The sequence below is a fragment of the Callorhinus ursinus genome, unplaced genomic scaffold (genome assembly GCF_003265705.2).
Source record: "Callorhinus ursinus isolate GAN/ISIS: 27379988/994484 unplaced genomic scaffold, GSC_fseal_2.0 scaffold6, whole genome shotgun sequence".
Lineage (NCBI taxonomy): Eukaryota > Metazoa > Chordata > Mammalia > Carnivora > Otariidae > Callorhinus > Callorhinus ursinus.
In genome coordinates, this window is record NW_027397068.1 from 42528385 (window position 1) to 42555203 (window position 26819).

The following is a 26819-nucleotide window of genomic DNA, read 5'->3' on the forward strand; positions in this document are numbered from 1 at the left end:
CTGTATCTGTGAGCTTGTTTTCATTTGCTTTGGTTTTTCTCGATTCCACATATAAATGAGATCATATGGTATTTGTCTTTCTCTGTCTGATAACATTTCACTTAGCATAATACCCTCAAGTTCCATCCATGTCACAAATGGCAACATTTCCTTCTTTTTTATGGCTGAATAATATTCCTGTGTGTGTGTGTGTGTGTGTTTGACATTTTCTGTGTGTGTGTGTGTGTGTGTGTGTGTGTGTGTGTGTGTGTGTGTGTTTGACATTTTCTTTCTCCATTCATCCATCAGTGGACACTTAGCCAGTTTCTATATCTTGGCTATTGTAAATAATGCTGCAATGAACATGGGGGTGTATGTATCTTTTTGAGTTGATGTTTTCATTTTCTTTGAATGATTACCCAGAAGGAAAACTGCTGGGTGGTATGGTGGTCGTTCTGTTTTTTTGAGGGATCTCCATACTGTTTTACATAGTGAGCAAGAGCAATTTTATGAGATTTGCTTTTCTGCTAACACCTGGGAAAGAGGAAATATGTCCATACATAACCTTGTACATGAGTGTTCATAGCAGCTTTATTTGCATTGGCCAAACCCAAATGCCCTTCACCAGGTGAATAGGTAACACACTGTCCATACAATGAAATACTAGTCTTCAATGAAAAGGGAAGAACCCCTGATAATGCAGCAACATGGATAAATCTCAAAGATCTCAAATAATTAGACTGAGTGAACAAAGCCACACAAAAATTAGCTGTGGAGTGAAAGAAAGATCAGCGGCTACCTGGAGGAGGGGAGAGAAGAGAGAGGGGAGGGCTTACAAAGAGGACCTAGAAAACTTGTGGAGGTGATGGATGTGTTCACTGTTTTGATTGCAGTGATGACTTCACAAGAGTAACACACATGTCAAAACTTACAGACGATACACTTTAAATGTGGGCAGTTTATTGTACATCAATTACTTGTCAATACACAGTGAAAAAGAAAAGGCAACACAAATCATGTTCTTGCATACATGCTCTCCTCCCTTGTTCCTCCCTTCCTGATGCATTAGCTTGGCAAAAACCAGTGTCTGCTCAGTCTGTGCCTGCAGCAATGCAGCGATGTGTGATGGGCAAAAAATAAATACACAGCACCGACCAGTGACACTTGAAGTTGCCTGTAGGAGAAAGGCATACAGTACAAAGCCAATTTTTTTGTTCAAAAATTATATCTATGAACAGTATTAAAAAAAAAAAAAACATTTGGGGGGAGCACCTGGGTGACTTACTTAGTTAAGCATCCGACTCTTGATCCCGGCTCAGGTCTCGATCTCAGGGTTGTGAGTTCAAGCCCTGAGTTTTTGTTTTTGTTTTTGTTTTTTTAAACCTTTGGAAGATTAGAAGCCAAAAAATTGAGTGGCAGCTATTTCCTGGTGGGTTGTAGGTAATCATTCTTGTTTATATTTTGCTGTTTGAGTGAATTTTTTATAAGGAGCAGTGATTACTTTTATAATCATTAAAACTAAAATAATCTGAGGGCACCTGGGTGGCTGTCGGTTAAGCGTCTGCCTTCGGCTCAGGTCATGATCTCGAGGTCCTGGGATTGAGCCCCGCGTCGGGTTCCCCGCTCAGCGGAGAGCCTGTTTCTCTCTCTCCCTCTGCTGCTCCCCCTTCTTGTGCTCTCTCTCTCTATCTGTCTCTCTCTGTGTCAAATAAATAAATACATAATCTTTAAAAAAAAAAACAAAAAACTAAAATAATCTATTTCTGTTTTAAAATACCAGACCGTCATGTCGGTGGGCTGCGTTTGCTATAGTTAAGCGAGGGCCTGGTAATAGGACAGTGTGCAGAGAGTTGCTTTGGAGCACCGAGTGCTTTGCAGGTGTGTGTTTCAGCTGCCCTCACATCTTTCCACACCGCTTTCCCTCCCATCTGTAGCTAGAAGACGAAATCGCAACGTTACGGCAAGTCTTATCAGCGAAAGAAAGGCATCTGGTTGAGATAAAACAGAAACTTGGCATGAACCTGATGAATGAATTAAAACAGAATTTCAGCAGAAGCTGGTACGACGTGCAGACCACGACTGCGTAAGTATCCCAGTGGAATGTTTAAAAAATCACCGCTGTCTCTCACCTCTTCTGGGTTTGTATTTATTTATTTATTTATTTATTTATTTATTTATTTATTTATTTATCCTTTGAGGCTGATTTGGTACTTGTGGCTAGGAAAAATATTTTCTCTAGAAATAAAATAAATGTGACTAATCATTAAATACATTGCATGATGCAGACTCTAAAAAGTAGCTTCATGAAATTAAACTGTTGACCAGACGACTTTTATGGGTTTGTATTTTTTCTCTGTATTCTATATTTTTAAGCATTTGTTAAATAGATTTTTTTTTCTTTATGTTTTCTCATACAATTCTAAACAGACAGATGCTTTTTCCTCAGAATACTTGGGATTCACTATGGGTTTTCAGTTTCTATACCAGGTGGTTGGCAGGTTTAGTACAGACTTGTTGCCCATTAATTTAAAAAGAAGTGCTTATACTTTGGGGATGTGCTTTTCATCCCTTCTACTCTAGGGAATATTTAGAGCTGGGATAAGGCCATGTGAGATAATAGAAAAATATATGTGTGTGTGTATTGCTCTCTATCCCTGGTTCCTGACACAGAGTCCCTAAATCTCTTGGAATTTCCAGAATAGCAGCAGTATCCTTTGTTCTAATGAGGTGACTCTCAGTGGCTCTGGGATGGGGGAGCTGGTCACCAGAAAGACCAAGCCATGATTAGAAGCTTGGACTTGCAGCACTGTGCCTTATCCTCCAGAGAGGGGAGAGGGGGCTGGAAATGGAGTTAATGACTGGTCATACCCTTATGATGATACCTCCATAAAAATCCCCAAAACATGGCATCCAGAGAGCTTCTGAATTGATAAACAGAGAGAGGTGCTGGGAGAGGGGTGCACCAGAAGAGAGCATGGAAGCCCCACAGCCCTCCCCACATACCTCGCCCTGTCTGTATCCTTTGTTATATCCTTTTATAATAAGCCAGTCATCTAGTAAGGAAACATTTTCCTGAGTTCTGTAAGCCACTCTAGCAAATTAATCAAACTCGAGAAGGAGGTCCTGGGAACCTCCGATTTATTGCCCATTGGTCAGAAGCACACAGGTGATAACCTGGACTTGCCATTGGCATCTGAAGTGGGATGAGGGGGGTGCTCTTGTAGGATTGAGCCCTTCACCTGTGGGAGCTGACACTCTCTCCAGGTATGCGGTGCCTTAAAATTTAGGACACCCAGCTGGTGTCACAGAATTGCTTGGTGAGGGAAAAAGCATGTTTCTGATGTCGGATGTGTTGTGAGTGTGGTAGCCGGCCCAAGAACAAAGGAAACAACAGGAAAAGTGAGTTTTTCCTGCTCACACCACCAGAAATGGTTTTGGCTTCCCCATTATCTTTTTGTCTGGTATTAGGCAAGATACAGAATAACTTTGGGTATTCTGCAATCATACTTTTATTGGATTACTTTTTAAATACATGAAATATTCAACTATTGTGGTGCTTCTCTAATGATTTAAAATATTTTGCTTGCCAGGTGTTCTCGTATCAAAGGGAAGAAGGTACCCACATCATGATGTAATTTTTCTTTTTTCGTGAGTTGGGGGCTAGAGGCTGATGGAGAAAGTTCCTATCCCTAGCCCTAACATTAGCCCCTAGTTTTTGTCTTCGTGTTATGCATTTTCTTCCCTGGCATTATCCATTGGATGGCAAAGTTATTACATTCCTAATATTTTAGTGGAAATCAGTTTTTCTCCCGGACAGAGATAGGCCTGGCAATAGGAGTAAGTACCAGTGATGAACAGCAGTTACTTCCGTTTTGCTGGCGGGCAGCTTTGCATGCTGGTTACTGAAAACTAAGTCCTAAGACCTCAGGGAAGGTGCCCTTCGTATGAAGAGTTCCATCTAAAAGGAACTTGACGTCTCCCCACTCTGCTTCCCCTCGGCTCCATGTAAAGGAGAATGTTCCTTTCCCCTATCACAGCCTGGTAGTCCTGTCTGCTCCTATGCTGTGTCCCCCAAGAGCTCATCCAGACTGTGTCAGGGCACAGCCCAGAGTAGGGCAGGATGGAGCCAGGGAGCCCATCGAGTTATCTCCAGAGGCAGATTAACCTTCCCCAACCCGATGGTGACAATTATGGAAGACGATAAGAGACTGCATGGTGGTGTTTATCAATTTAAAATAGATATTGCCACACTATATGAACAATGTCCTATACAGGAGAGCTGGATTTTAGGCGCTTAATTAAATGAGCTTCTCCGTCAGTAGTTTTGGCTTCTGTCTTTGCACTTTGGTGGCTTAGACCACTTAGTGGCCCTGACAGAGTGAGGCGGAGCGAGCTCCAGTATCCCGGTCCTGGGCACCTCCTGCCACACTGATCTGCACTTCCTTCTGGGGTGTAAGACCCAGGCAGGATCTTTCTGCTTGGCCTCCCTAACCACACTGCAGGAGTGGGCTAAGCAAACAGAGGGCAGGACGACTCCGGCTCCCCCGTGGCTGATGGGAGGGACGGAGCAGCCCGCATCTGGGCAGAGGGTACATCAAGTTTGCCCTAGGTCTGAGGGGGCAGGGTGGGGAGAGATTCACAGTCGTCGGAGACGTGGAATTAGAGTGAGCAAGTTCAAGGAGGGTGGGTAGCCTCCTCCCACACGGGAGAATATAAAGTCTCTGGGTTTTCTCATGTTTGAAAAACAAGTTGGTTTTATAGTCAGGCAGTCTAGTTAGTATCAAGCTTTTTGTCGAATGAGTAGATTTATTCCCTAGGGTTACGGAGTTGAAAGATTAGTCAGGAAGACAGAGTTTGGTTTTTGTTTGTGTGTATTTTACGAGTTATTCCAAATAAGCAGTTAAATGGTAGGTAGAGGAGTGATGTGAAGGAAAATAGAGTGTTATGTACGAAGCAGGAGATTGAACCCTGCCTGGGGTCTCAGGGAAGGTTTTTCAAGGCAAGAGACGGATGCTTCAGCAGGCCAGGGGGGGCAGGGGGAGCCTGCTGGGGGAGGCCCAGCCTGGTGATGGCCACAAGGAGAGAAGCCTCCCTCTCCCCCAGGAAAGCAGTCCAGTTCATTAGTGTTGTGGCGACCGCAGGGAGAAGTGGCCGGGGCTTGCGCAGGGCCTCGTGGTATCTGTTAATAGAGTTATTCTTACTTCAGAGGCACTAGAAAGCCATTCAAAAGGTCGTGACAGTTCATTTACCCAGCAAGTCCTTACGTGTGTCTACTATTAGTCATTATTACCCCGGAGCTAATTTGAGCCCTCGGGATGTGGGACTCAACAAGATGGACAAAGTTCTTCCTAGCTTCTTAAGAGTGTTGAAGGAGAAAGGAGCATGAAACCCGTGACAGAGCCGCCGTAGGAAGAGCTGTCGGGAGTACCGTGATGAGAACAGCGCAGGGTGACAGGCTAGAGGAGAGGGCAGGGGCCACTGTGACAGAGTCCCCGTCAGGGAAGTTCTGTCCTAATGCTGTCCCGGGACGTCACTCGGAGCTGACACCCGAGTGACCAGAAGGATCCCGTCTTGTGATGATGCAGGGGAGAGCTTTGGGGCTGAGGCAAGCGTTGCTGCAAAGACCCCGAGGCCAGAAGTGGGTTGGTTTGCAGGGTAGTGAGAGGGGTGGAGGTCTGGGCCTGGGGGGCCTCCCAGACCGTGGGGAGGACTGGGGATCTTATTCTAAGGGCTCTGGGTGCCACTGGAGGATTTGAAGCAGGAAGTCATCTGTTCCGATTCACCTTTTAAAAAAAAAAATCACTCTGGTTTCTTTGTGTTATACAGAATGGGGAGAGGTGGGAGTGGAGACCAGAAGATCCTTTCTGAGACTGTTGTGGTAGTCCACGTCGGTGACGGTCGTGAGGGACAGAGAGGGGACAGGGTCTGGAGGCCAGGCCAGGGGGATTTCCCAAAGGTTTGGGGGTGAGAGAGGAGGCAAACAGAGGGATCAAATGTGACTGTCGGGTCTCTGACGGGGGCAGCCAATGGAGCATTGGGACTGTGTACAGCAGTGGGCATTACATGCATCACGGCTAAGCCCATGGGCTCTGGACTCCAGTTGCTTGGATTGAAATCTAGGTCCCCAGCATGGGTGAGATGAGATCCTATTAGTACCTATCTCATAGGTAGTGAGGATTCAATGAGTTAATATTTGTAAAGCAGGCAGAAGGGCATCTGATCCCTTGTAGGCCTGTTTGCTGTTCTAGAAAACAAGTCTGGCGGGGAGACTCAAGAATTCTGTTTTGGTGACAAACAGGTTTCTATGTCGAGAGGGCCACTCGGAGGAAGAGTCAGGGATGGAAATAAACATGGGGAGTCATCTGCGTATTGATGTCATTGAAAGCTACAGGACTACACGAGAGTTCTAAAGACACTTTAATAAATGTGGATGATCATGGACTCCTCACTCTTTTAGGAATGATGTGAGCCTGCCTTTGTAAGGAAGAATCAATCCTTTCTTAAGAGGGAGGCATAAGTATATCAGTAACATAATTTCAGGAGTGCACCTTTCTCCCACCCTCTTTTCTTGGCTGCCGAGGTGGGGGTGGGGAAAGGTCTTAATCACATGGTGGGGGGGGGGCCTGGTTACAGAATCTGTTTTCCCCGTGAATTAATTAAGTCCCTGCTGTTAGTGCCATGGTACCCATTCTAGGACAAGATCTACACCTCATAGGATGAAAATTTTGATGTGAGGAAATGAGGAGCTGGGTAGGGATAGGTTGGGTAGAATTAAATTTCAAAGCACTAAAAAGAATTTTAGCTGTCAGAGGATTGAAGGTAATTCCCAGAGGCAATACTTTGCATACTGATTAAGCAATCATGACCTATTTAGTTTGATTTATACTGAAAAGAAAATCTATGATATGTTAATGAAGGATCTTGGCATATTTTAGTCTGTGGTAGGATTCAAGTAGGAATAGGACTGGATGAGTAGAAAGAATTGCACAGCATACTGAAATTATCCCCTTTATGGAAAGATAACCATACAGTAGCAGGTCAAAAGATATCTGTATTCGGGGTTTGTTGTTGCTGTTGTTTTTGTCATAGTTTTGTCTTGCTTTGATTTGAGAGACTTGAAGAACACACACCAAAAATTCCTACCACCTCCTTTTTTTGTTGTTGTCTTAAGGGGTTTTGTTGTTGTTTGTTCTCTGCTGCTTTTTTGTGTTGTCTTTGGGCTTTAAAGAGGCATGGGGGAGGTGGGAGGCTTTGGTGTGTTAGAGGTAGGGAGGACACAGGAGGAGAAATTCAATCTCTTCTGTAGGTAGAAGGAGTAGGAATTCAGAAATGCAGCGTTCTCATGGGCTATTCAAATGGATAGGCTTCATTTTAGTAAGTGTTGAGTCTTCGGTAACCCATGACATTTCTCCACTAATAATCCCCCCTCTAAGCTGTGCTACAGACCAAATGGTAGGTCTGCCAAGGGGAGAAGGTTTTGGGAAGGAATTTAAACCATTCCATCCCTTTGCAATAATTAATAACTTCATCCTTATAAAGAGTAAAATGCAGCATTAAAAAATGCGTGGTGGTTGAAAATTGAAGTTTCGTTTGTGATTTATTTACTCTTTGATTTTGTGCTTCTTAGACTTCCAAAGCATTACAGTCAGTAATGACTATTACCTCTTCTTTTATGAGGAGCCCCTTGTAGCACCGGTTGAGTTGGGAAGTGCCAGTGAAGATGAAAGACCTAATTTCAAAAGACACACATAGTCGATCTCTCAGACAGCTGTTTATTCTGCTTACCTTTTGCCTTTCATCTTATCACACAAAGCAGGAAGTAGGCTCTTCTTTTCCAGGTTCAACTGGTAAATCTCTTTTGGTAACATGTTTAAGGAACCTTCAGAAGAAAATAAGCCTAAATACTTCTGTGTCTTTGGTGAGATGCTGCATGGGCAACTGTTAAAACAATAATCTTCTTAAAATCCCGTAACAGAAAATGTATTTGTGCTATCCAATATCTTCTTATCAAAAGACTTATAATTTTTAATTCTTCTATTTGTGTGTAAAAAAAATGCTTTAAGTCAAAACGTTTTAGAAGATATACTTTCTCCTTTTGATTACTGACACTACTTTCAAATCAGTAAGACATGACAAGGTGAACTGCATGAAAAGTCAATAGAATGCCTTTTATTTGGTTTGCAGAGAACCTTACCTCTCCCTACTGAAGATCCCCTTGTCAGTGTGCCGGCCAAACAGTTCAGCTGTTCTGGCCAGTAAATGTTATCCATTCCTTGAAGAAGATGTAGCTTAGGGGCGCCTGGTGGCTCAGTGGTTAAGCGTCCAACTCTTGGTCTTGGCTCTGGCCCTGATCTCAGGGTCATGAGATCAAGCCCCACACTGGGCTCCCTGCTCAGCAGGGAGTCTGCTTGAGATTCTCTCTCCTTTTCCCTCTGCCCCCCTGCTCATGCTCTCTCTCAAAATAAATAAATCAATCTTAAAAAAAAAGAAAAAGATGTGGTACACACACACACACACACACACACACACACACACAATGGAATATCATTCAGCCATGACAAAGAAGGAAATCTTGCCTTTGAACAACATGGACAAATCTCAAGGGCATTATGCTAAGTGAAATAAGTCAGAGAAGGACAGATACTGCATGGTATCATTCATATATGGAATCTAAAAAAATTTTTTTAGAAAGAAGTCAAATTCTTAGAAGCAGAGAGCAGAAGGGTAGTTGCTAGGGGCAGTGGAGTAGGGGGAAAAGGGGACGGTTGGTAAATGCAAACTTCCAGTTACCAGATGAATAAAAGTCTGAGGATCAAATGTACAACAGTGACTCTAGTTGATACCTGTATTGTATAATTGAAGTTTGCAAAGGGAGTAGGACTTAGATGTTCTCACCAAAATATATATGAAAACATGCGAGGTGAGGGCTCTGTTAATTAAGTGGGAGGAATTCTTTCACAGTGTATATGTATATCAAATCATTACGATGTACACTTTAAATAGCTTGCAATTTTGTCATTCATACCTCAGTAAAGCTGAAAAGAAAAAGGCTATCCATTCCAGCCAAACGATCTCTGAAAAGTAAAACCTGTGTTCCCATTGACTTTCTTTTTTTTTTTTAAAGGATTTTAGTTATTCATTTGAGACACAGAGATACAGAGAGAGAGAAGAGAAAGCATGAGCAGGGAGAGAGGCAGAGGCAGAGGGAGAAGCAGGCTCCCCGCCGAGCCAGGAGCCCGATGTAGGGCTCGATCCCAGGACCCCGGGACCATGACCCGAGCCAAAGGCAGACGCCTAACCATCTGAGCCACCCAGGTGCCCCTCCCATTGACTTTCAGTGAAAAGTAGAAAGTTTACTTATGCCCTAAATTAAAAAAAAAATCTCCCAGTAACAAATCTTGAATGAGGTAATGCATATGAATATGTGGTAAGTGTGAGCTACTATTTGCTAGCACGGTTACACTTTTACCAAAAAAAAAAAAAAAAAAAAAAAGGTTCAGCCCTGGACCAGATTCCAGCCTTGTTGGGACCCGCAGGCTCCTACACAAAGCTACTGTTTGCTGGAATCACTTTGGAGCCCACGAAGACAAATTGCCCTTGCCTCGAGCGCAGGCTTCCGTGGCCCTCCTCCAGAGTTGGGAGTCGCACACTGCAAAGTCCTGACTCTCTTCTATCGCTGAAGTCTGGCAGTCAGCCTGGACTCTTTCCTTCCTCTGGCCTCCTGTGGCTCTTACTCTGGGGTATCCAGGCCCTGGGGACACAAGGATGTTGAATGAGATGCAGCCCCTGCCCTCAGGAAGTATAGGCAGGTCACAGGCAGACTAGAAACCCGTAATTGCAACAGAGTGAAAAATGTGCTTGGAAAGAGCTGTGCAAAGTGCCTCACAGGAACACAGACGAAAGGCACATAACGCAGACTTCTGGGAGCATCTGCTCCCATCTTTCTGCCTCCCGGTGCACAAATGATAGCAAGCTGAGAGTCCCGTAACATTTTGACGTTTATTTCAGGAGAATGTAGTTGTCTCCTGTTTCATCAAGGATGTAACTCAGCAATGGTGTAACTTTATATTTAGCTTGAGAGACATCATCTAAAATGCTAAATTACCATTTCCATTTAAATTACAGGGTTGTCAAGTCAATCAGAAGGTTGGTGTTTACATTGTTTTTCTTTATTTCAATATTATTGAATGTAATTTTAGGAGTTTTAGGAGTACAGATTGTGTACCGAATTCCATGGCACAATAAAGAGAATAAGATGTAAATACAACGACATCCTTCAGCGTTTTCAGTGGCCTGACAGGAGGGTCTTTTTTCAAGATGTGGGCGCCTTGCCTCTAGATAGGGATATGTATGACTTCATTCAGTTTTAAGCTCAAGCCCAATTAGAATGCAGTGTAAGCTTACAGGGTCTGTGCGGTACACAGCTCCAGGGGGACCCTTGGCTTACACTGGATGTGAGTAGTGCTTCTTAGAGCTTTTAAGTGCTCTGAGCCCCATGGCCTATTTCTCTCGGGATCCCCCGTTACTTTGTTCTGGGAAACCATTTCTTCCCATATCACACTCTCTCATTGCCCCCTTCCCCCTAAATCTCTTTCCCTCAATTACTGGTCTCTATGTAATGTATGTAGGATGGCTGGTAATTGTTTTTAAGAAATGTGGTCGTTAGTCTAGGGAGGAGAGGTGTAAAAATGTGGGGAAAGAGGTACATCTTAGAAGTCTTAAGATGCAGTATTATTACTTTTCTCCACAAATACTTGCACTATAGACAGCTGACCTCACTCACCTCCAAATGTCTCTCATCTCCAAGGCAAGGAGACGTTCTGCAGGAAGGCAGGCACACTCATCCTAGCCCTGTCTCTGTCTTTAAAAGGTCACACAGTTCTCTGGGCCTCAGTCCCATCATCTGTAGTCTGAAGAAATTGGACTCTAGTGCCTTCCAGATTTAACATTATGTAATTCTCAGAAATAAAGAGTAAACAGTCCTAAAAATCCCTCTTCAACACTCCTTTGAGCTCTCCAGATGGTTGATTTTAAACTTTAACATTTCACATGGGTATAGAGTTGCATTTTTCACGGTGAGGACTTAATGTCACTAATACTTCACTAAAGTAGTCAGATGCCCGTGTATACCCACCACACATTGTTCTATAGAAGAGGAGTGTGTTTACAACATAACGTAGCTCGCTAGCACTTACTGCTTACCAGATGTACTTCTCCCTGGCTAGCTGTTTTGAAATTAAGCCATCGAATGCAGAATGTGATATACACACACCTGTTCAAAAGTCACCTCATCTCAAAATTCGAAGCGTTCTCAAATATATAAAGTTAAACTACAGGGAACAGTTTACAAGAAACAGTTAACAAGCAAAAATTAAATATTTGCTGTAATTGCAAGAAATTCCTGTAGAAATGCAGGAGCAACGCAAGAAGGAATTCTCTAACTAGTCACCGGTCCCAGCCTGACACAAAGGTCATGGCTGTTGCAGGGTCTTTCTTTACTTTTCCCTTGAGCCCCCTTTCAGGCCGTACAGAATCAGTGCCGGGTAGATGCTCAGTGTACTTGCTTCCTTCGCTTTTCCTTGGTTCCCTTTCCTACCCATGTGTCTGCCCCGCCTCCAGAGCCCAGCTCTATTCTGCCGACACCCAGTTGGCCAAGGCCCCAGGGATCTCTGGCCCCGACTGACAGCAAAAGGTGGCTTTCACAGTATTACTAAGGGTGTAGGCTTTGCTCTTTTTAATTTTTCAAAGTGGGGCATTTACAAAACAACAAAACCCTTTTTTTCCCCCCCAAATATGGTGGGATCGTGTGGCAGAGCAGCTGGAACAGAGGTTTTAAGGCAGGATGGGGCCTAGTATGTCCATGGACTGGCAAGGAGGTCCTGGGGGGCTGGAGCCAGGGGAGCGAGTGGGAACTTCTTCCACCCTCTTACATGAGAGGGCCAGCTCATGTAAGATCATCCTGAGGCCCGTTGTGTGGACTTTGACTTTTACTCCAAGTCCTCAAGGAGTCAGTCTGGTGGGAACATAGGCCGATGAACAGACAATTGCCGAATTATCTTCCTAAAACTGCTTTGGAAAAAGGTCACTATATTATCTTAAGATCATGTGCCCTTCTTATTCCCAACCGTAGATATTAGAAAAATAAGCGAAATACTAGTTATAGTTTGCCCTTTTCTTGATAATTTTACCCCTGAACATAAAAGCTGAATCTTCATATTGAATATGCATTTTCTAGTTCCTGTGTTACCTTTGATGGCTAACTGTTTCCTTGCAAGGGTCTCTTTGTAGAGTTAAAACACACACTTCTTTAAGAATGACTGTACTCTGAGAGCACATCTGCTGCTTGTGATTACACATCTGACCTGCACGTTACGCTTGCATATGAGTATTTTTCCTGAATTCAGATGTAACGTTCTGACTTTCTCACCGATGAGTGGCAGTCAACCCATCATCCCCAGACAATGAATAGAATCATGAACTTCTGTGGACCATCTTCCTAAAGCTGTTTAGAAAAGGAATTTTCGAAGTAAGGAGGGAGAAGGATGGAGAATGTTCTGTGGGCAGTCGTGATGTATAAACTGTGTTTCTGTTGTTCTGTTTTACTTCTAGCTACAAGAAAACACACGAAACCCTGAGTCACGCAGGGCAGAAGGCAACTGCAGCTTTCAGCAACGTTGGGACGGCCATCAGCAAGAAGTTTGGAGACATGAGGTACTGTGGGAGAGATCCATGGGGATGCTGCTAAGCCTTTGGCCTTCTGAGGGAAGGGGTGCTTTCTCTATTGGCTGGTCTTCCTAATGTATTCTTTTTTAATTGGATTAACATGTTACTCGGCTGATAATGATTGGTGACTGAGATTGACTTTAATAATGAAGAGTTTTCTGCCTGCTGATTTGCTTAGTAAGCCTGGTCCCAAGCATGCCCTTTCCACTAGGACATGACCTAATAAAAATGGGAGATCTGGGTCTCCTTTAATTACTGATAACAAGTGGGGGGGATTTCAAAAGAATGCAGCATACCCTGAATTTTATTCACTAAAATTTAAACAGTAAGTTAAATACGCATTCAGTGGAATATGCTCTGATAAACTATTCTAAGTTACATTTTTGTATACATCCATCTAGGATCTTTTTCTATGCTAAATACATACATACTTATTCTTTTATTCCAAAAAAGTACTGTGGTATATAGTCCTTGCACATTTGGGTTATTTTCAGTATTTCATTATTATATAAAGTTAGGGTGAACGTCAAGATTTTGAACTGAGAACCAACTGTCCTCACTATAGGCGCCAGAAAAAACAGTGCAGTTTTGACCATTTTTATTTTTTACATTATGTTTTAGTAAGTTATCTCCTATAGAGTTGTTACTTTCATTTTTTTTTTTGCTTGTTTAAATACCTTTCATAGTTTATTTTGAATTTGGTGATATATTTGGGAGACTTTTCTTTATAAATCAATTTTATTTTTCTCTCTAGAAATCAAATTCATTTTTTAAAAACTTTTGAAGTATATATTTTAAATGTCTTCCTTTTAAAAAAACTGCATATAATTTCACTGGATTCTTAAACTTTACTACCCTACAACTTTGATACCTAGAGGCAAATATTTATATTGTTGTGTTTAAGTTATTTTTGGCTTCATACATTACTGGATTGTGCCCCTGTACTATCTTCACAAGTTGGCCTTCATGAGGCTAGAGTTAACTACATGTGCATGAATCTGAATTACATTGTTTTATCTTCATATTTATTGATAATGTGATAATGAAAAGCAACTGAAATTTTTCAGAGGCTGCATGTGATGAATAGGTAAACCTTCTGGATTATTAATTAACCCTCATTTTATTACAAATAAAATTTGCTGTCATGTCAGTGGCATTAAAAACGTTTAAACTAATTAAATAATTTCCCCAAACCTGAAAATACACTCTTACCTGCTATATCCAAGAAAATATATTTTGCCATATTTATAAAATTTGTCCTCCACATTCTTAGTTGAAACCTTTCACTGGAACACTAGAACCACCCCATGATACTAAAGTGTTATTTCTCCAAATTTGGGAGACTTTACAAATACCGCTGAAGCCTATTTAAAGTACATATTCCAGATTCCACCTCTCCGAGATCATGCCTCAGTGGGTCTTGGATGGAGTCTAGGAATCTGCATTTGTAACACGCTGTTAAGTGGCTCAACGTCAGGTGGTTAGGTTATGAGGAGGCCACATGTAACTTAGCTCACCTGTACCCAGGTGTTCTCAGTTACGAAATGGGGATAAGAGAAGAGAGCCTGCCATTTATTAAGCACTCAATAAATGCTAGTTTTTATCCTAAGAGACCATCTCAGTTACAAGGTGACCCCACATAATGGAAATGAGGGAGTATACATTAACAGGAGGGCACTGTGGTATTTCATAAAGGTTTTGTTCGTTTTTCTAAGTGGAAAAAAATGAAGACCCTTTCACTTATGCAAGTATGTTAACATATTCATGTTCATACACTAATTGGCTATTACATCAAGGTTGTGTTGACTTCTTTTTTTCTGTTTCAGTGCGGCTTTGTTTTAGGGTAATGAATGATCTATTTTCCAGAAGTTTCAAACTTTTCATTAATTGTGTCTCTATATAGAGGATACAATACTTTCATTATAAACTGTGGCTAAAAGTACTGGGAAGTATGTCACTGGAGACTCAAATATGGTCCTGTAAAATGTTGTAGAGTTTGCAAAATTCAGACCTATATTTTTCTCAAACTAAAACATCTAACATATATAACTGAGGATCAGTCCCTGTGAAAGCAATGAGTTTTACAAAAAATTTTCAGTTTTAAATTACACTAGAACAAGTAACATATGTGAAAGTCACATTTGAAAATTACTTACATTCTGTATAGTAAAGATTTCTAAATGACAAAAAGTAAGTTTTTATTTTTCATTTAAATTGACTTGCCAATTTATAAAATGATAAATTTAAAAATTATATCACATTTTACTTTGAACCCTTTTTTAATATAAAATATCATTTTTTCCTATATTCCTGTTATTTATACTATATAATTCTATGCGTTCTGGGAAAAAATTTCTGAACTTGTTCAAAAAGATTGCCAGCAAAGTTCAGATACCTCTCAGTTTTTTTTTTTTAATTATTACAAGTTAATACTTACAGATTTTAAAAACTTAGAACTTGGGCCTTTTAATAAGTTAATGAAAAGCACTCTGTGAGGATTTAAATTGATGTGTTTTATAAAAACAAGTCATATTTTTCAGGCTGAGATTCTCATTTTATCCTGATTGCCGTTGACCGAGTCCCCATAGCTCCATTAGGGAACTGCCCTCTCTCTTTCTCTACCTGTAAAATACCATTGTTCACAGCTACCTAACTAAAATGCTTCCTGCAAAGGTAAAACAAGGACACATTTATGAACGTGCTCTGAAGCAATGCAAGTTCTTGGAATCGTTTTTATAATAATCCCGGCATCTTCTTGGAATTTCTCAGTCATTTGTTCAAACCACGTGTGAACAGGTGGAGATGAGGCTCTTTGGAGGAAGCACAGAACTTTTATTCGAGTCCAACCATCTCTGTATAGTCATGAGAGATGATATGAGGACAATAGTTAGAAGTACAACTTATAAGAGATTGATATAGTAATTGTTAAGACACATTAAAAAGTATACTCCCAAAGAGTAATGAATGGAGTCACGTCATCTTTGCTTTGGGGCTCTTGAGAGGGGGGACAAGGGCACTGAGATGCTAACTCTGGTCCTGCTCTCTCTTTTGCTTCCCCGGGCTGCAGGTCTCACTCCATCGGGTAAGCGCTGCCTCTAGGGCCCCACTGGCCGCCTTGCTGCTCCCTTCCTTCCCAGAGTCCACTGCTGCCTTCACACCGTGGGTGTGCCTCAGCCAAAACACTGGCTCTCCTTTCCTGAGAGTGTTCGTGACCAGAGGGTGTAGGGCTTCTGATGTGATTGAATTTATTTAAGCATCTAGTTATCTCATTTTGGAATCATTTATGCCAGTTTCACTTGCTGAGCAATCTCTTAGGAACCCCGTCCTACATTCTCAATCCTTCCTGCATTGGCAGAGGTCCTCCGTATTGAAAGAAGAAAAAAAGAAAAGCAGAAATTGAGAGTTGTATGTTTTTATGAGACGTGTAAAAAGTAAAATCGAGAAACAGAAAATTGTTGTGTTTTTCTGAACGTCTTGTGACTGTTTCTTATGTGGATGGTTCACCTTCAGCTTTCTGTGCCTTCTGAGGTTGAAGAGGGGAAAGGTTACCAGAAGATCACACGTTTGGAAGTGTGCAGTTGTCCAGTTAAACCCTCCTTCAGCGGGAATCTTAGGATATATTTTTGGGGGGGTGGATTTTTTTCCCTAAAAAAACTGCCTATATTTAAAGAGATGAAGAGATTGATAATGCTGATTAATTTCTTTTACTAATTCCTTTTTTAATGTAATTTCTGGGGAAATATTTGCCTATATTTTCTAAGTGGAGTGTCTAAGTGAGACCATAAGAACTCCCTGAATTCTTCTGTCCTTTTCTTTCTGAGTTCTAGTAAAGTGCTGCCCATACTGATGACCTCAGTGGATATTGTCGGGGGAGGGTGAGGAGTTTGATCCCTTACTGTTAGCTTCTTGGGAGAAGATGCAGGGATGGTGTTGGAAAGTGTAATGGGGGAGCACTATCCCAGGAACAGGGACCCCATACATAGGGCTTCCTCCGTTATCCCAGCCTGATTTCTGAGTGGAACTCACAAAGTAGTAACAGGTGATCCGTCGGTGGAAAGATGAGCCAGCTACCATAGGATCGAGAGAGTGAGACAGCTGAAACTCAGAATTCTCAGAAATGTTGATGTATTTGTACCAGATATCCTAGAATGGGTGCAGCGGTCCCTGCTCCCATGTTGCACTGTGTGGATGGTATTTGCCTGGTATCTGTTTCCTTGAATGTCTTCTGTGAACTACATAAATTCCTCTGGAGTGTTCCTCTACAACGGAACTATTAGCTTTCACCTGCCTTTGTACCTTCCTAGGTACAGCCCTTCCTCTCTTAATGAAAGAAGAAAGAAGGGAAGGGAGTGGGAGTTGAACCTGGGGAGGATGTCCACAGGCTCCTGGGCACACCTGGAGAAACCCGACATTCTCCTCAGATTTCCTGGCCTACCAGGAACCCATAGGATGTAAAATAACACCCAAAGAGTACACCCAGTGTACTCTTCCCTTATGCCCTTGAAAGCTGACCGTGGCCCATCCTACCCAGCGAGAACAAGCGTCATCTTGGTGGGGTGGGCAAGGAATACTTAAGACAGTTGAAATTGCTGTTTTAGAACCGTGAATAGGAAGTTTCTCATGTACTTACGTTGTGCTATCTTCTTTTCTCTTTTTTTTTTTCTTCTTTTAATCTGCTTTTGCCCTGAAGCTACTCCATTCGCCATTCTATAAGTATGCCTGCTATGAGGTAATGTGTGTAAATTACTTTATATAATATCAATGCAGAATGTGTATGTATGAAGTATTACTTTGATAGTTACTTTGCGGGGTTTTCCCCCCCTCTTAATATGAAAAGAAATGCAGTGACCTTCCTTACTCTCTTTCCTGACAGCCTTCAGGAGAAAGGGCGGACAGTTCTGTTGAAGTAGGGTATAATGGGCTTCGGCTTCTGACCAAACACACTGGCTTAAGTCCAGTGTCTCCTGATGTGTGTGACCTGAGACAGGTTCCTTACCTAGCTCAATGTCCATTCTCTTAACCTGTTGTGTAACATAAAGTAACCTGTGTGAAGCACTTTCTTAGCGCAGGGCTTGGAGCCACCATGCCTGCAAAGGCAGAAACACGTGCCTTACTTCAGCAGAATTAAACGCAAGCCTGGGAGGAAGGCTAAATGAAGGGAGTCACAGGCTGAGACGACTGCAGTTGTAGAAAGGGTATCACCAGGATTTCTTAACGTAGGCGTTAAGGTGAGGTGTCTGTTAAGCAATGAAAATTACTAGCTGGGTGAAAACTTCTGGGAAAGACATCCCCCACTGCAGGTTTGTGTAGCTTGGTGAGGCAGTCAGATAAAAGCACACTAATAGTAACAGGGTATCGAAGAATGAATGTCAGATTGGGGGGGGGCGGTGCATCAGGAGACACAGATTGTAGCCCAGCTCTGCCAAGAATGAACTTTGCAGCCTTGGGAAAGTCACCTCAGTGATATCAGTTTCATCATATTTAAAATAAGAGGCTAAAACCAGATTTACTGCTCTTCCCACTGCTCTTGCCCTGGGCTTCCTTGGTGGGGGACGCGTAGGGGGGCCATCAAGCCTCCAAGACCCTTCCCTGCTTCAGTCTGAACTGTGCCTTTTCTGCCTGCTTTATAAAGTACGTGTTGTGGTGTGATATGTTAGAGAGGGGATTCGGTTGCTCTAAATAGTTTGAGACCACTGCAGCCAAATTCTTTCCAGGGTCATTGGTAGTTGTATGTGATCTGATTAAATCTGAGTAAACAGTTTCTCCCTGTTCTCCAGCACACATTCTAGTGTAATTAAATTAGAGGAATGTCTGTTTTATTATCCTGATGATGTTTCTTCCACACTGAGGTTATTTGGAAATTTAGCCACAGTATCTGATTTCCCTAATTTGGTGGTAAATAGGGAGCTTAGATTCAAGATTGCTTAGTCCATCTTTGAATGACTTGCACCCCCTAGCATAAAAACACTCAAATTGAGTAGTGCAACCTGCAGCCCTGAGCTTCTTTATTTGTAAGCTTTTTTTTTTATTAACTATTTTTTTAAAGATTCTATTTACTTATTTGCCAGAGAGAGAGAGAGAGAGAGCACAAGCAGGGAGAGCGGCAGGCAGAGGGAGAAGCAGGCTCCCCGCTGAGCAAGGAGGCCCATGCGGGGCTCCATCCCAGGACCTGGGATCACAACCCAAACCGAAGGCAGACACTTAACCAACTGAGGCACCCAGGCATCCCTGTTTGTCAGCTTTTAAGTGTCCAAAGAAGGGCTTGCAAAAAATTAACACGGTTTTGCTTTGTGAATCCATCTAGTGGCTTATGGGTCAAATGTAGTCCTCATGATCTTGACTGAAACTAACTTTAAAAAAATTTTTTTACTCATCTAACATATACCCATGAACCATTAGGCTGAACTGTCCGGCCACTGTGGGCTTGTGTAACTGATCGATGATAGGCAGGCATGTGAGCAGGCTTGCCCACATAAAACCTGCGGTGGCATAAGGTATCAATAAATATATACCGTTAAGTCATTCAGGTGCAAATTCACTAATACTTCGTCATGAAACAGCAATATTATGGAGGATTACTCATAGGAATTTGACTCATGCTTGTGTTGTTTACAAGATGTGATGTCACAAGTGGGCTCTCTGAACTCACCATTGTTAATCCCTACAGCATAGATGCAGATACATTTCCGACCATCTGGAGGGTCAGAGTCTCTGGAGGTGATCTCCAACAAAGCCAAACTCAGTCCAAAACATATTATGTACGTTAGTTTCCTCTTGATCATATTAGAGCCATGCTTCATTCCACACCAGACAAAGAAGCCCATCTATTATAGCCATTCTCCCTTATAAAACTCCTCTAGGCCATTCCTCCTATTTCATTTTGCTTGCACTCAAGAGAGAATAACAGGTGGCTTATCAAATATAGTAACATTCAGTTGAATTATTTGACCTGAAAATGATGGCAGTCATTGTTGCTGAATGCTGACATGGATACAAGATTTAAGGTACATTTTTAGTACCTTCTTTGTTCCTGTTTCTTTAGTTGGACCTGGGGATATCCTTTTTAATGGTAATGATGTCATGAAATCATGTCATGTGGCCAAATCCAGTCTAGGAAACCAAAAAGCACCAAATTAAGCACCTAATGCTTAAAGTAACAAGATGTTGTATAGAGAGTATTTAACACAATGAATGAGTCACAAATAAATTGTTAATAGACTGCAAAGATTTTTGTTTGGTAAGAGAACAAAAGTATATCCTCTGTAGAAGGAAAAATAACATGTGCTCATAACACCATTTTGATCAAGCATTAGTCAAGTAACAGGTATATTTCAACATAAAATAATGAAAGCATTGACTCTCAGAAACACTACTTCATGGAAATTGACAAAATGATTACTTTTTAAGGCATGGAAGAGAAAAATTTATGAACGTTTTTCTCCCCCTTGAGTTATTTCTGTCTTGTCTCACATTTACTGAAATAAAGAACTTTACAGTTCCAAGTGGGAAAACTCTAACATGACATTCTTCAGATAGACTTTCCATTGCTTACCAAAAACAAAAAACCAAAAACCCAAGCAAAACAAAAAAAAAAACGAGTCCGGAAAAGGGGTACTGTGATAGTTAATTAGCAAATGACGAATTAAGCTATCATTCCTTCGAATCCTTGGAAATGATTTCCAGTGCATCTTGGAATTATTACAGTGGTGTTATTAACAAATGCTGTCCTGTTTGTGGTGTGACTATTTTACTTAGAAAATTGCCATGTCAGATTATGGTTTGTAGATCTAACCTAGCAGAAATGAAAACAAACTTTAAAGCATGCTTGTCGTATAGGTGGCGAACCGACAGCTGGCTCTGGTGCAGAGATGATGTTTACAATTAAGAGCAGAAAGCCAGGCAGCTCGGTTGCTAAGGGTCTTTGGAGCTGACCTCTCTTTTTTTGTTATTTTAGGAATTCTCCTACTTTCAAATCATTTGAGGAGAGGGTTGAGACAACTGTCACAAGCCTCAAGGTACAGATGGAGTGAATTTTGTGTCATGGGGTCCCGTGAATCAGGACAGCTTAGTCATTGTGGTGGTTAATTCTGAAGGCAGGACCTCCAGCATTCGGTGCAGCCAGGAAGAAAGCCTTGCACAGAGTCTGTCTTTTTCTTCACATATAAATCTGTCAGTAAAACCAGCATTGGAGAGTCTTGCTGGATCCTCACAGAGTTGTTCCCGCAAACCATTCGGGGGTGATGACTTGTGAACATGAACGGGGATTTGTGTTCACATCTTTGCAGGTTAGAACTCTCTAGTGCTGTCCCCTCCAAAACTGGTATGTGAGAGAGCATTGCGGGTAGGATCGAGGGTATGTGAATTCTGAATTTAGAGGTTAATGAAGGGTCTCCAACAGCTCATAGCCTCTCTGGTTTGCACATGGACTAGCAAAAACGAACTTGGCCCCCTGTGTTACACTGCCTTCGCCCTCCTGTCAGCTACCCAGACTTGTTTACTCCATTCCCAGACTGAGCACAGCACAGCATGATGATCACGGAGGGAAAATCAAACTGAGTCACAACGAGCATTCCTTTGTAATAACGCATTTGATCCCCAGCTTTAAACTGAAAATATGCCTGTGTCATGGGAGGTGTTAAAAAAAATTTCATTGACTTTTATCATTTGAGTGTAGATGAGTTCATCTACAGAGGAAGAAAGCACAAATAAAATCAGTCTAGTCTCAAAATGAGACTTTCAAAACAGGAAAAATCATTGAAACGACTATGTTTTTAAAGATACCAGCTAAACAGTGATTTAAATAGTCTTGATATTCTTATCGCTATTTAGTAGACAGTCCATTTCTGTATTTCCCTATCTGGGAAAATGAAGAATGCAGGGCATCTTTAAGCAGATCAAAGCAGGCATGTGCACATGCTGATCATCCAGCTGCTTCTGAATCCTCTGCCACCACGTGCTGCCTGATCCGTCTGTGAGGTTGTAAGGTATTCCTCACTAGAGCTCCTGCATGCTCTGATTGTGGCTTGGAGAGTCTTTCCTCTTAGGGGAGGCTCTTTCACACAGTCTCCTACTTCTGCTTTATCGGGCCTGGGATTAGATGTTTAAGGCCCAAGAATGAGATTATTACTCAGCATTTCCCAGGCCTTGCTTTCACTTACCAGCACTTTGTAGTCGTGCGATTCCATGACCCTGCTTGTCAACATCATTGCTTATTGAGTATCTGGGGACCTGTAGGAGCCGTTGAATTGCCCCGGTGTGTAGGGAAAGCTTTGATAAGGAGGGACGTGCAGTGCCTGGGACATTTCTATTGCTAGAATATCAGGTTTCAAAACTAAGGGTTCAGAAAATCCTAGGAGTTAATTCCTCAGCATTTGGTTCCCAGCCTTAGACAGTGGAGGGAGGATGGATTCTGTTGCTTGTTAGACCAGTTCTGACATAGGAGAAGTTGTACTTTTTAGGTTTTCTTTAGAAGAAGGAGATACGAAGAAGCAAAAGAAGAATAAAGAGCAACCTATTTCCCTTTGCTTTTAGGAAGCTCTGGTAAGCTCACAGCTCACGTATGATTTAAGTGTTTGATCCACACTCTGAGCTTCTCACTTCTCCCGCTTCACTGGGATGGAAGGTGTAGAGCCTGCTTCCCCCCTTAGGCGTGCACAAAGCTAACTCAGCTGGCCAGATCCTAGCCTGTGTCAAGACTTCCTGAAAGCGGGTTCCATGTCTTAATGATTGTCCCTGGGGTTTAACAAGACTCACATCCCACCCACCTCCTATGTCACAGCTGACGCCTACTTCCTCTTTTTCTGCCCACCCAGGCAGTGGAGAATAAATAGCTAATAACTGTGCTTTGTGTAAAACTTCCCACTCACTCAGTCATTGCAAATTCCTCATTCTTTTTTTTTTTTCCCTCCAGACTAAATAATAGATGTTTAACCCTTCTTTATGTAGTTTATTTGTCACATAGTTCTGTGTTCTAAATTTTCTCCAAAATTTCTATAATGGTCTTCAATTATGGATCCCGGGGCTGTTTCCGGCTGACTCACAAATCAGTAAGGATGAATCAGTAAGGAAATGCCTCGCAGGTCTCTGTGCTACGGTTCTCCTCACACATACTGCTTTAAGCTTGATTTTTAAAAACATCACTCAAATGGAATCCTGTTCATATTTATGTTATATGAGAAATAATGTTCTGCTGGGAAAGGAGGTCCGTTCTGACCATCTGTCACACACACCATGTGGCATTTATACTGATTGTTCTTCCTTTATACCCAGTTCTGTAACAGCTTGGTTTTCCATGTCATCACCATTATATAAAATTTAGTCCTGTTTGCCTAGATCCTTGGAATACATCACTCTCTCACCTGATGACATCTCAGCTGGTTTCACCTATACACTCAATGAGCGCACTTTCTATTTCCTCTAAAACAAGCAAGCAAGCACAGCTCTGATGAAACCATATTGTTATGTTCCACCATGTTCCACCATGTTCCACCAGGGAATCATGAACAACTGCATCCCTTCCAACCATTCTGATCATTTAACCTTCCAGTCATTCTTCAAACCATGTCAAGCAGACCATATTTTTAGTGCACCTCTTTTTGATGAATACTTTGCATGGCTTTATTTTATTTAAAACCTTAAGAAGACGACAAGATATACTTATTACTTCTTTGTGTCTTCTCAACCGGCCATATTATTATGAGAGATTAGGCGGCCCAACTCAATAATTCAAATAGAATTTTATGCAAACAACAATCATAGTTTTGGGGATAAAGTGACAAATGCTTGGATGAAGAGCCATTATGAAGGAAGGGGTCCAGGAGAGTTTTATTGTTCACATCTTTGCTGAAGCAACTCCTCACCTAAATAATTGCTGTGTACAGTCATTCAACCCACATGGTTAGGAAATCCCTTTATTCCACTCAACCGTCTTGGTTAGAAAACCGCTTCATTGCACGCCCTTTTTTTGCCAAATTGCTTTATTTTAAAACGATTCCCACCTTTATTTTTCTATTTTGATTTGAGAAAAATAAAGAACTAGGAGAAGAGAAAGCAACAAAGCCCAAAAGAAAACATCAGTAATTGGTAGTCACTTGATTCAAAACTGTGTGTGACTTCTGTTGCAAAACAGAATGCAGATACAATAAAGAGGAGAATGGAACTCCTAATAGAGTAGATTACGTTGAATTAATCTTGTTTCTCTCCAGAAAGAAATAAACATAGTGAAAAATCACGTAGTTGAAAGCAACCCCTGCTTCTTCCCACTGCTGAGATGACACAGAGTCGGGGAGGAATCAGTGCTCAGTGCCAGAGGTCTGCAAATTAAGGCCTGTGGGCTAAATCCAGCTGGTTGCCTATTTTTGAATGGCCTGTAAGCTAAGAATGGTTTTTATATTTTTTAATGGTTGAAAAAAATCAAAGGAAGAATGCTATTTTGTGACGTGTTAAAATTAAATTACATGAAATCCACATTTCAGTGTCCATACACAGTCTTCTGTAAACACAGCCATGCTCATTCACTTATGTGTTGCTTTTGGCTGCTTTGTACAATGGTTGATTTGAGTATTTGTGACAGTGACTACGTGATTCCTAAGCTTAAAATATGTGTTATCAGTCACTTTCCAGAATGAGTTTCCTGACCCCAAGCAGAGTGGAAAATTTCACTTAGGAATTGAATTTAAAGAGGCAGAGAAGGATTTTAGTGACAACTGGAGAAAAGTGTATGCTTGTTTTGGAATGTTAGACTGGTTTTAAAACCTGGTTACCTTTTGTAAAGGGCAGACCAGGCAGTGAGTGGATACATCCCGCAGCGTGGCTTATGTTCCTCTGAGTGATCACTTTGGTGTCATTGAGGAGTAGACAGCAGTTTGGGAATAGCAACATTTTCTATTCTGTACCTTTCTTTTCCTCAACATGTTTTTCCATATTGTTAGTGGTTAAAGGAAAACCAGTGCGACAATTAATAAGACTTGCATTAAACATTAAATATTCTTTTGAAGGACTTTTTAATATGGAATTTTTCAAAACATTTTACCCATATTTCTTAATATATTTCTTATTAATTGATGTCTTCCTGATTTTGTTCTTATTACCAGTAACAAGTACACAAAAAGGGAGCCTCCTAAAGCATCAGAACTTTGCATTTCAAGAGATAGCCCTCCTTGAGGGGCAGCTGCCTAGAAAGATGTGAAGTGGCCAGTGCTTAAGATCTGAGTCCTGTCTGCCTCTCAGAACAGAGACCAGAAAGCATGTTCAATGGAGCTGCTCAGCCTTTTCAAAAGCCATTTGTCAGGGATCCAGGTAGCCTTTCTAAGTCCCAGTAGGAAGCCTAAATTGGGGTCACTTAAAGGTGTTTATACACTTTTTAAGTTGAGGGAATTTATCTAAAATCCAGTTCTGTTTTGATTACATCTGTTCTCAGGGCGATGTGTAGACAAATCCACAGATCTGGATATGCTCCTGAAGGGGTTGAGATTTTTAGATGTCAGAAGGGATAAAGAGAGCACTGCTAAAATTGTACGGAATTGAAGTTTTGGATCCTCTCCCAGATCCCAAGTATGAATGGCATTCTAGCACTCTACTAAAGGAAACTAACTTCTCTACACCCTTTACGTTCCCTTTCAAGAAAAAAACTATTTCTGAATTCGAGAGTAGCCCGTCTTTACACCAACATTGCAGACCTGATGAACTAACTGTACGTTTGCATCTCTGCCCTTTCAGACGAAAGTAGGCGGGGCGAACCACGGCGGAGGCAGTTTCGAAGAGGTGCTCAGCTCCACGGCACACGCCAGCGCGCAGAGCTCGGGGGGCGGGCCCCGGCGGGCCGAGGAGGAGGAGCTGCATTGCTAGGGCCGCCCCCTGCAGCCGCCCCGAGCCCCGGCCCCGCCCAGCCGACCAAAATCCCGCTGGGAAAAACCCAGGCCTTGACCTTGTTCTTCAAATGGCCTCTCCGCGGAGTTTAATAAAATGATTTCCATTTTGTATTTGTGTTAATGATGGACCACGTGACCATCACATTCAGTATTCGTAGATTCTCATAATTTAAAATGTCCCCACTTGAGCAGGTACAAAATTGATCATAACCCTTGTCTTTGTGTAATTCAGCGTATATTTTCCAAACTCGTAGCTATTAATGATCGGCTTTGGTTCTCGCTTGGACTCCTTTATGATGTGCATGTCTTTGAAGGCTGAGATTAAACACCCCCTTCCAGGTCGGTCAGGTGGGCGGGACAGAGTTTTTTCTGACCCTCTCCAGCAACAGGATGGGTTCACTGCAAATTTCATCAAACTGCTTGTGATCCCCTTCACTTGCATCAATTATGAATGTTTGTTTAAGCAATTAAAATAATTGGTTTTAATGAAGACTTTGAATTCTTAATTTCTTGACGTCTTCAGGGGCAGGTAATGACTTTAAAAGATGGTAGCTATGAATCTGCAGATGCTATTTTTTTTTATAAGATTTTATTAGCATGAGCAGGGGGGAGAGGCAGAAGGAGGGGGAGAAACAGACTCCCCTCTGAACAGGGAGCCCGAAGCGAAGCGGGGGCTCCCGCCATTCTGCGATGCTATTTTAAATCAACGTCTACTGCTAATTTGGTGAACATAAGAGGATGTGTAAGTAATTATAACCTCAGCGACCCTGCTAATTCTAAAATTCTCTCTAATCCACCTAGAGTAGCAAACTGAGGTAAGGGAGACCTAAAAGGGGGTGGCCAGAAAATGGGAGAAACAGTTCTGCTTCCCCTTCCATTTTGCAAATTGCTCACATGAATGAAAAAAGCATCATATTAATACGATCAGGTTTCTGCAGGAGTTTTTACCTTACACATCATATGCTTCTCTTTTCTTCTAAATGGGACCTATACGTATGTTACTAGGTAGCAGACACACATCCTATAGATGCAATTTTTAAGTGAACACAGAATTGACCTTTTAATAAAGCAGTTTAATTTATATATATATTATTCATACAATATATATTATATAATTTGTTATTCATTGTTTACTTAGAAATATATATATATTTTTTTAATTATTTTTTGATGTAGTGTTCCATGATTCATTGTTTGCGTGTAACACCCAGTGCTCCATGCAGTACGTGCCCTCCTTAATACCCATCA

The 26819-nt window shown here is 41.8% G+C and overlaps 1 protein-coding gene across 6 annotated transcripts in view; it reads left to right on the plus strand.

Moving 5' to 3' along the window:
* The window catches only part of TPD52L1 (TPD52 like 1), a 97266-nt gene extending 71586 nt beyond the window's left edge, over positions 1–25680 (plus strand). The window contains exons 3-9 of one of the 6 annotated variants that reach the window (XM_073893871.1): positions 1914–2062; positions 12589–12690; positions 15770–15784; positions 17393–17431; positions 20657–20717; positions 22161–22242; positions 25420–25557. In XM_073893871.1, coding sequence (XP_073749972.1) covers positions 1914–2062; positions 12589–12690; positions 15770–15784; positions 17393–17431; positions 20657–20717; positions 22161–22205 — 411 coding nt within the window. In that variant the 3' untranslated portion in view covers positions 22206–22242; positions 25420–25557. Of the gene's footprint in view, positions 1–1913; positions 2063–12588; positions 12691–15769; positions 15785–17392; positions 17432–20656; positions 20718–22160; positions 22243–25419 lie in introns of all 6 variants that reach the window. The other 5 variants (XM_073893869.1, XM_073893870.1, XM_073893872.1 and 2 more) reach the window with 5 other exon arrangements.
* Positions 25681–26819: the final 1139 nt, after the last annotated feature.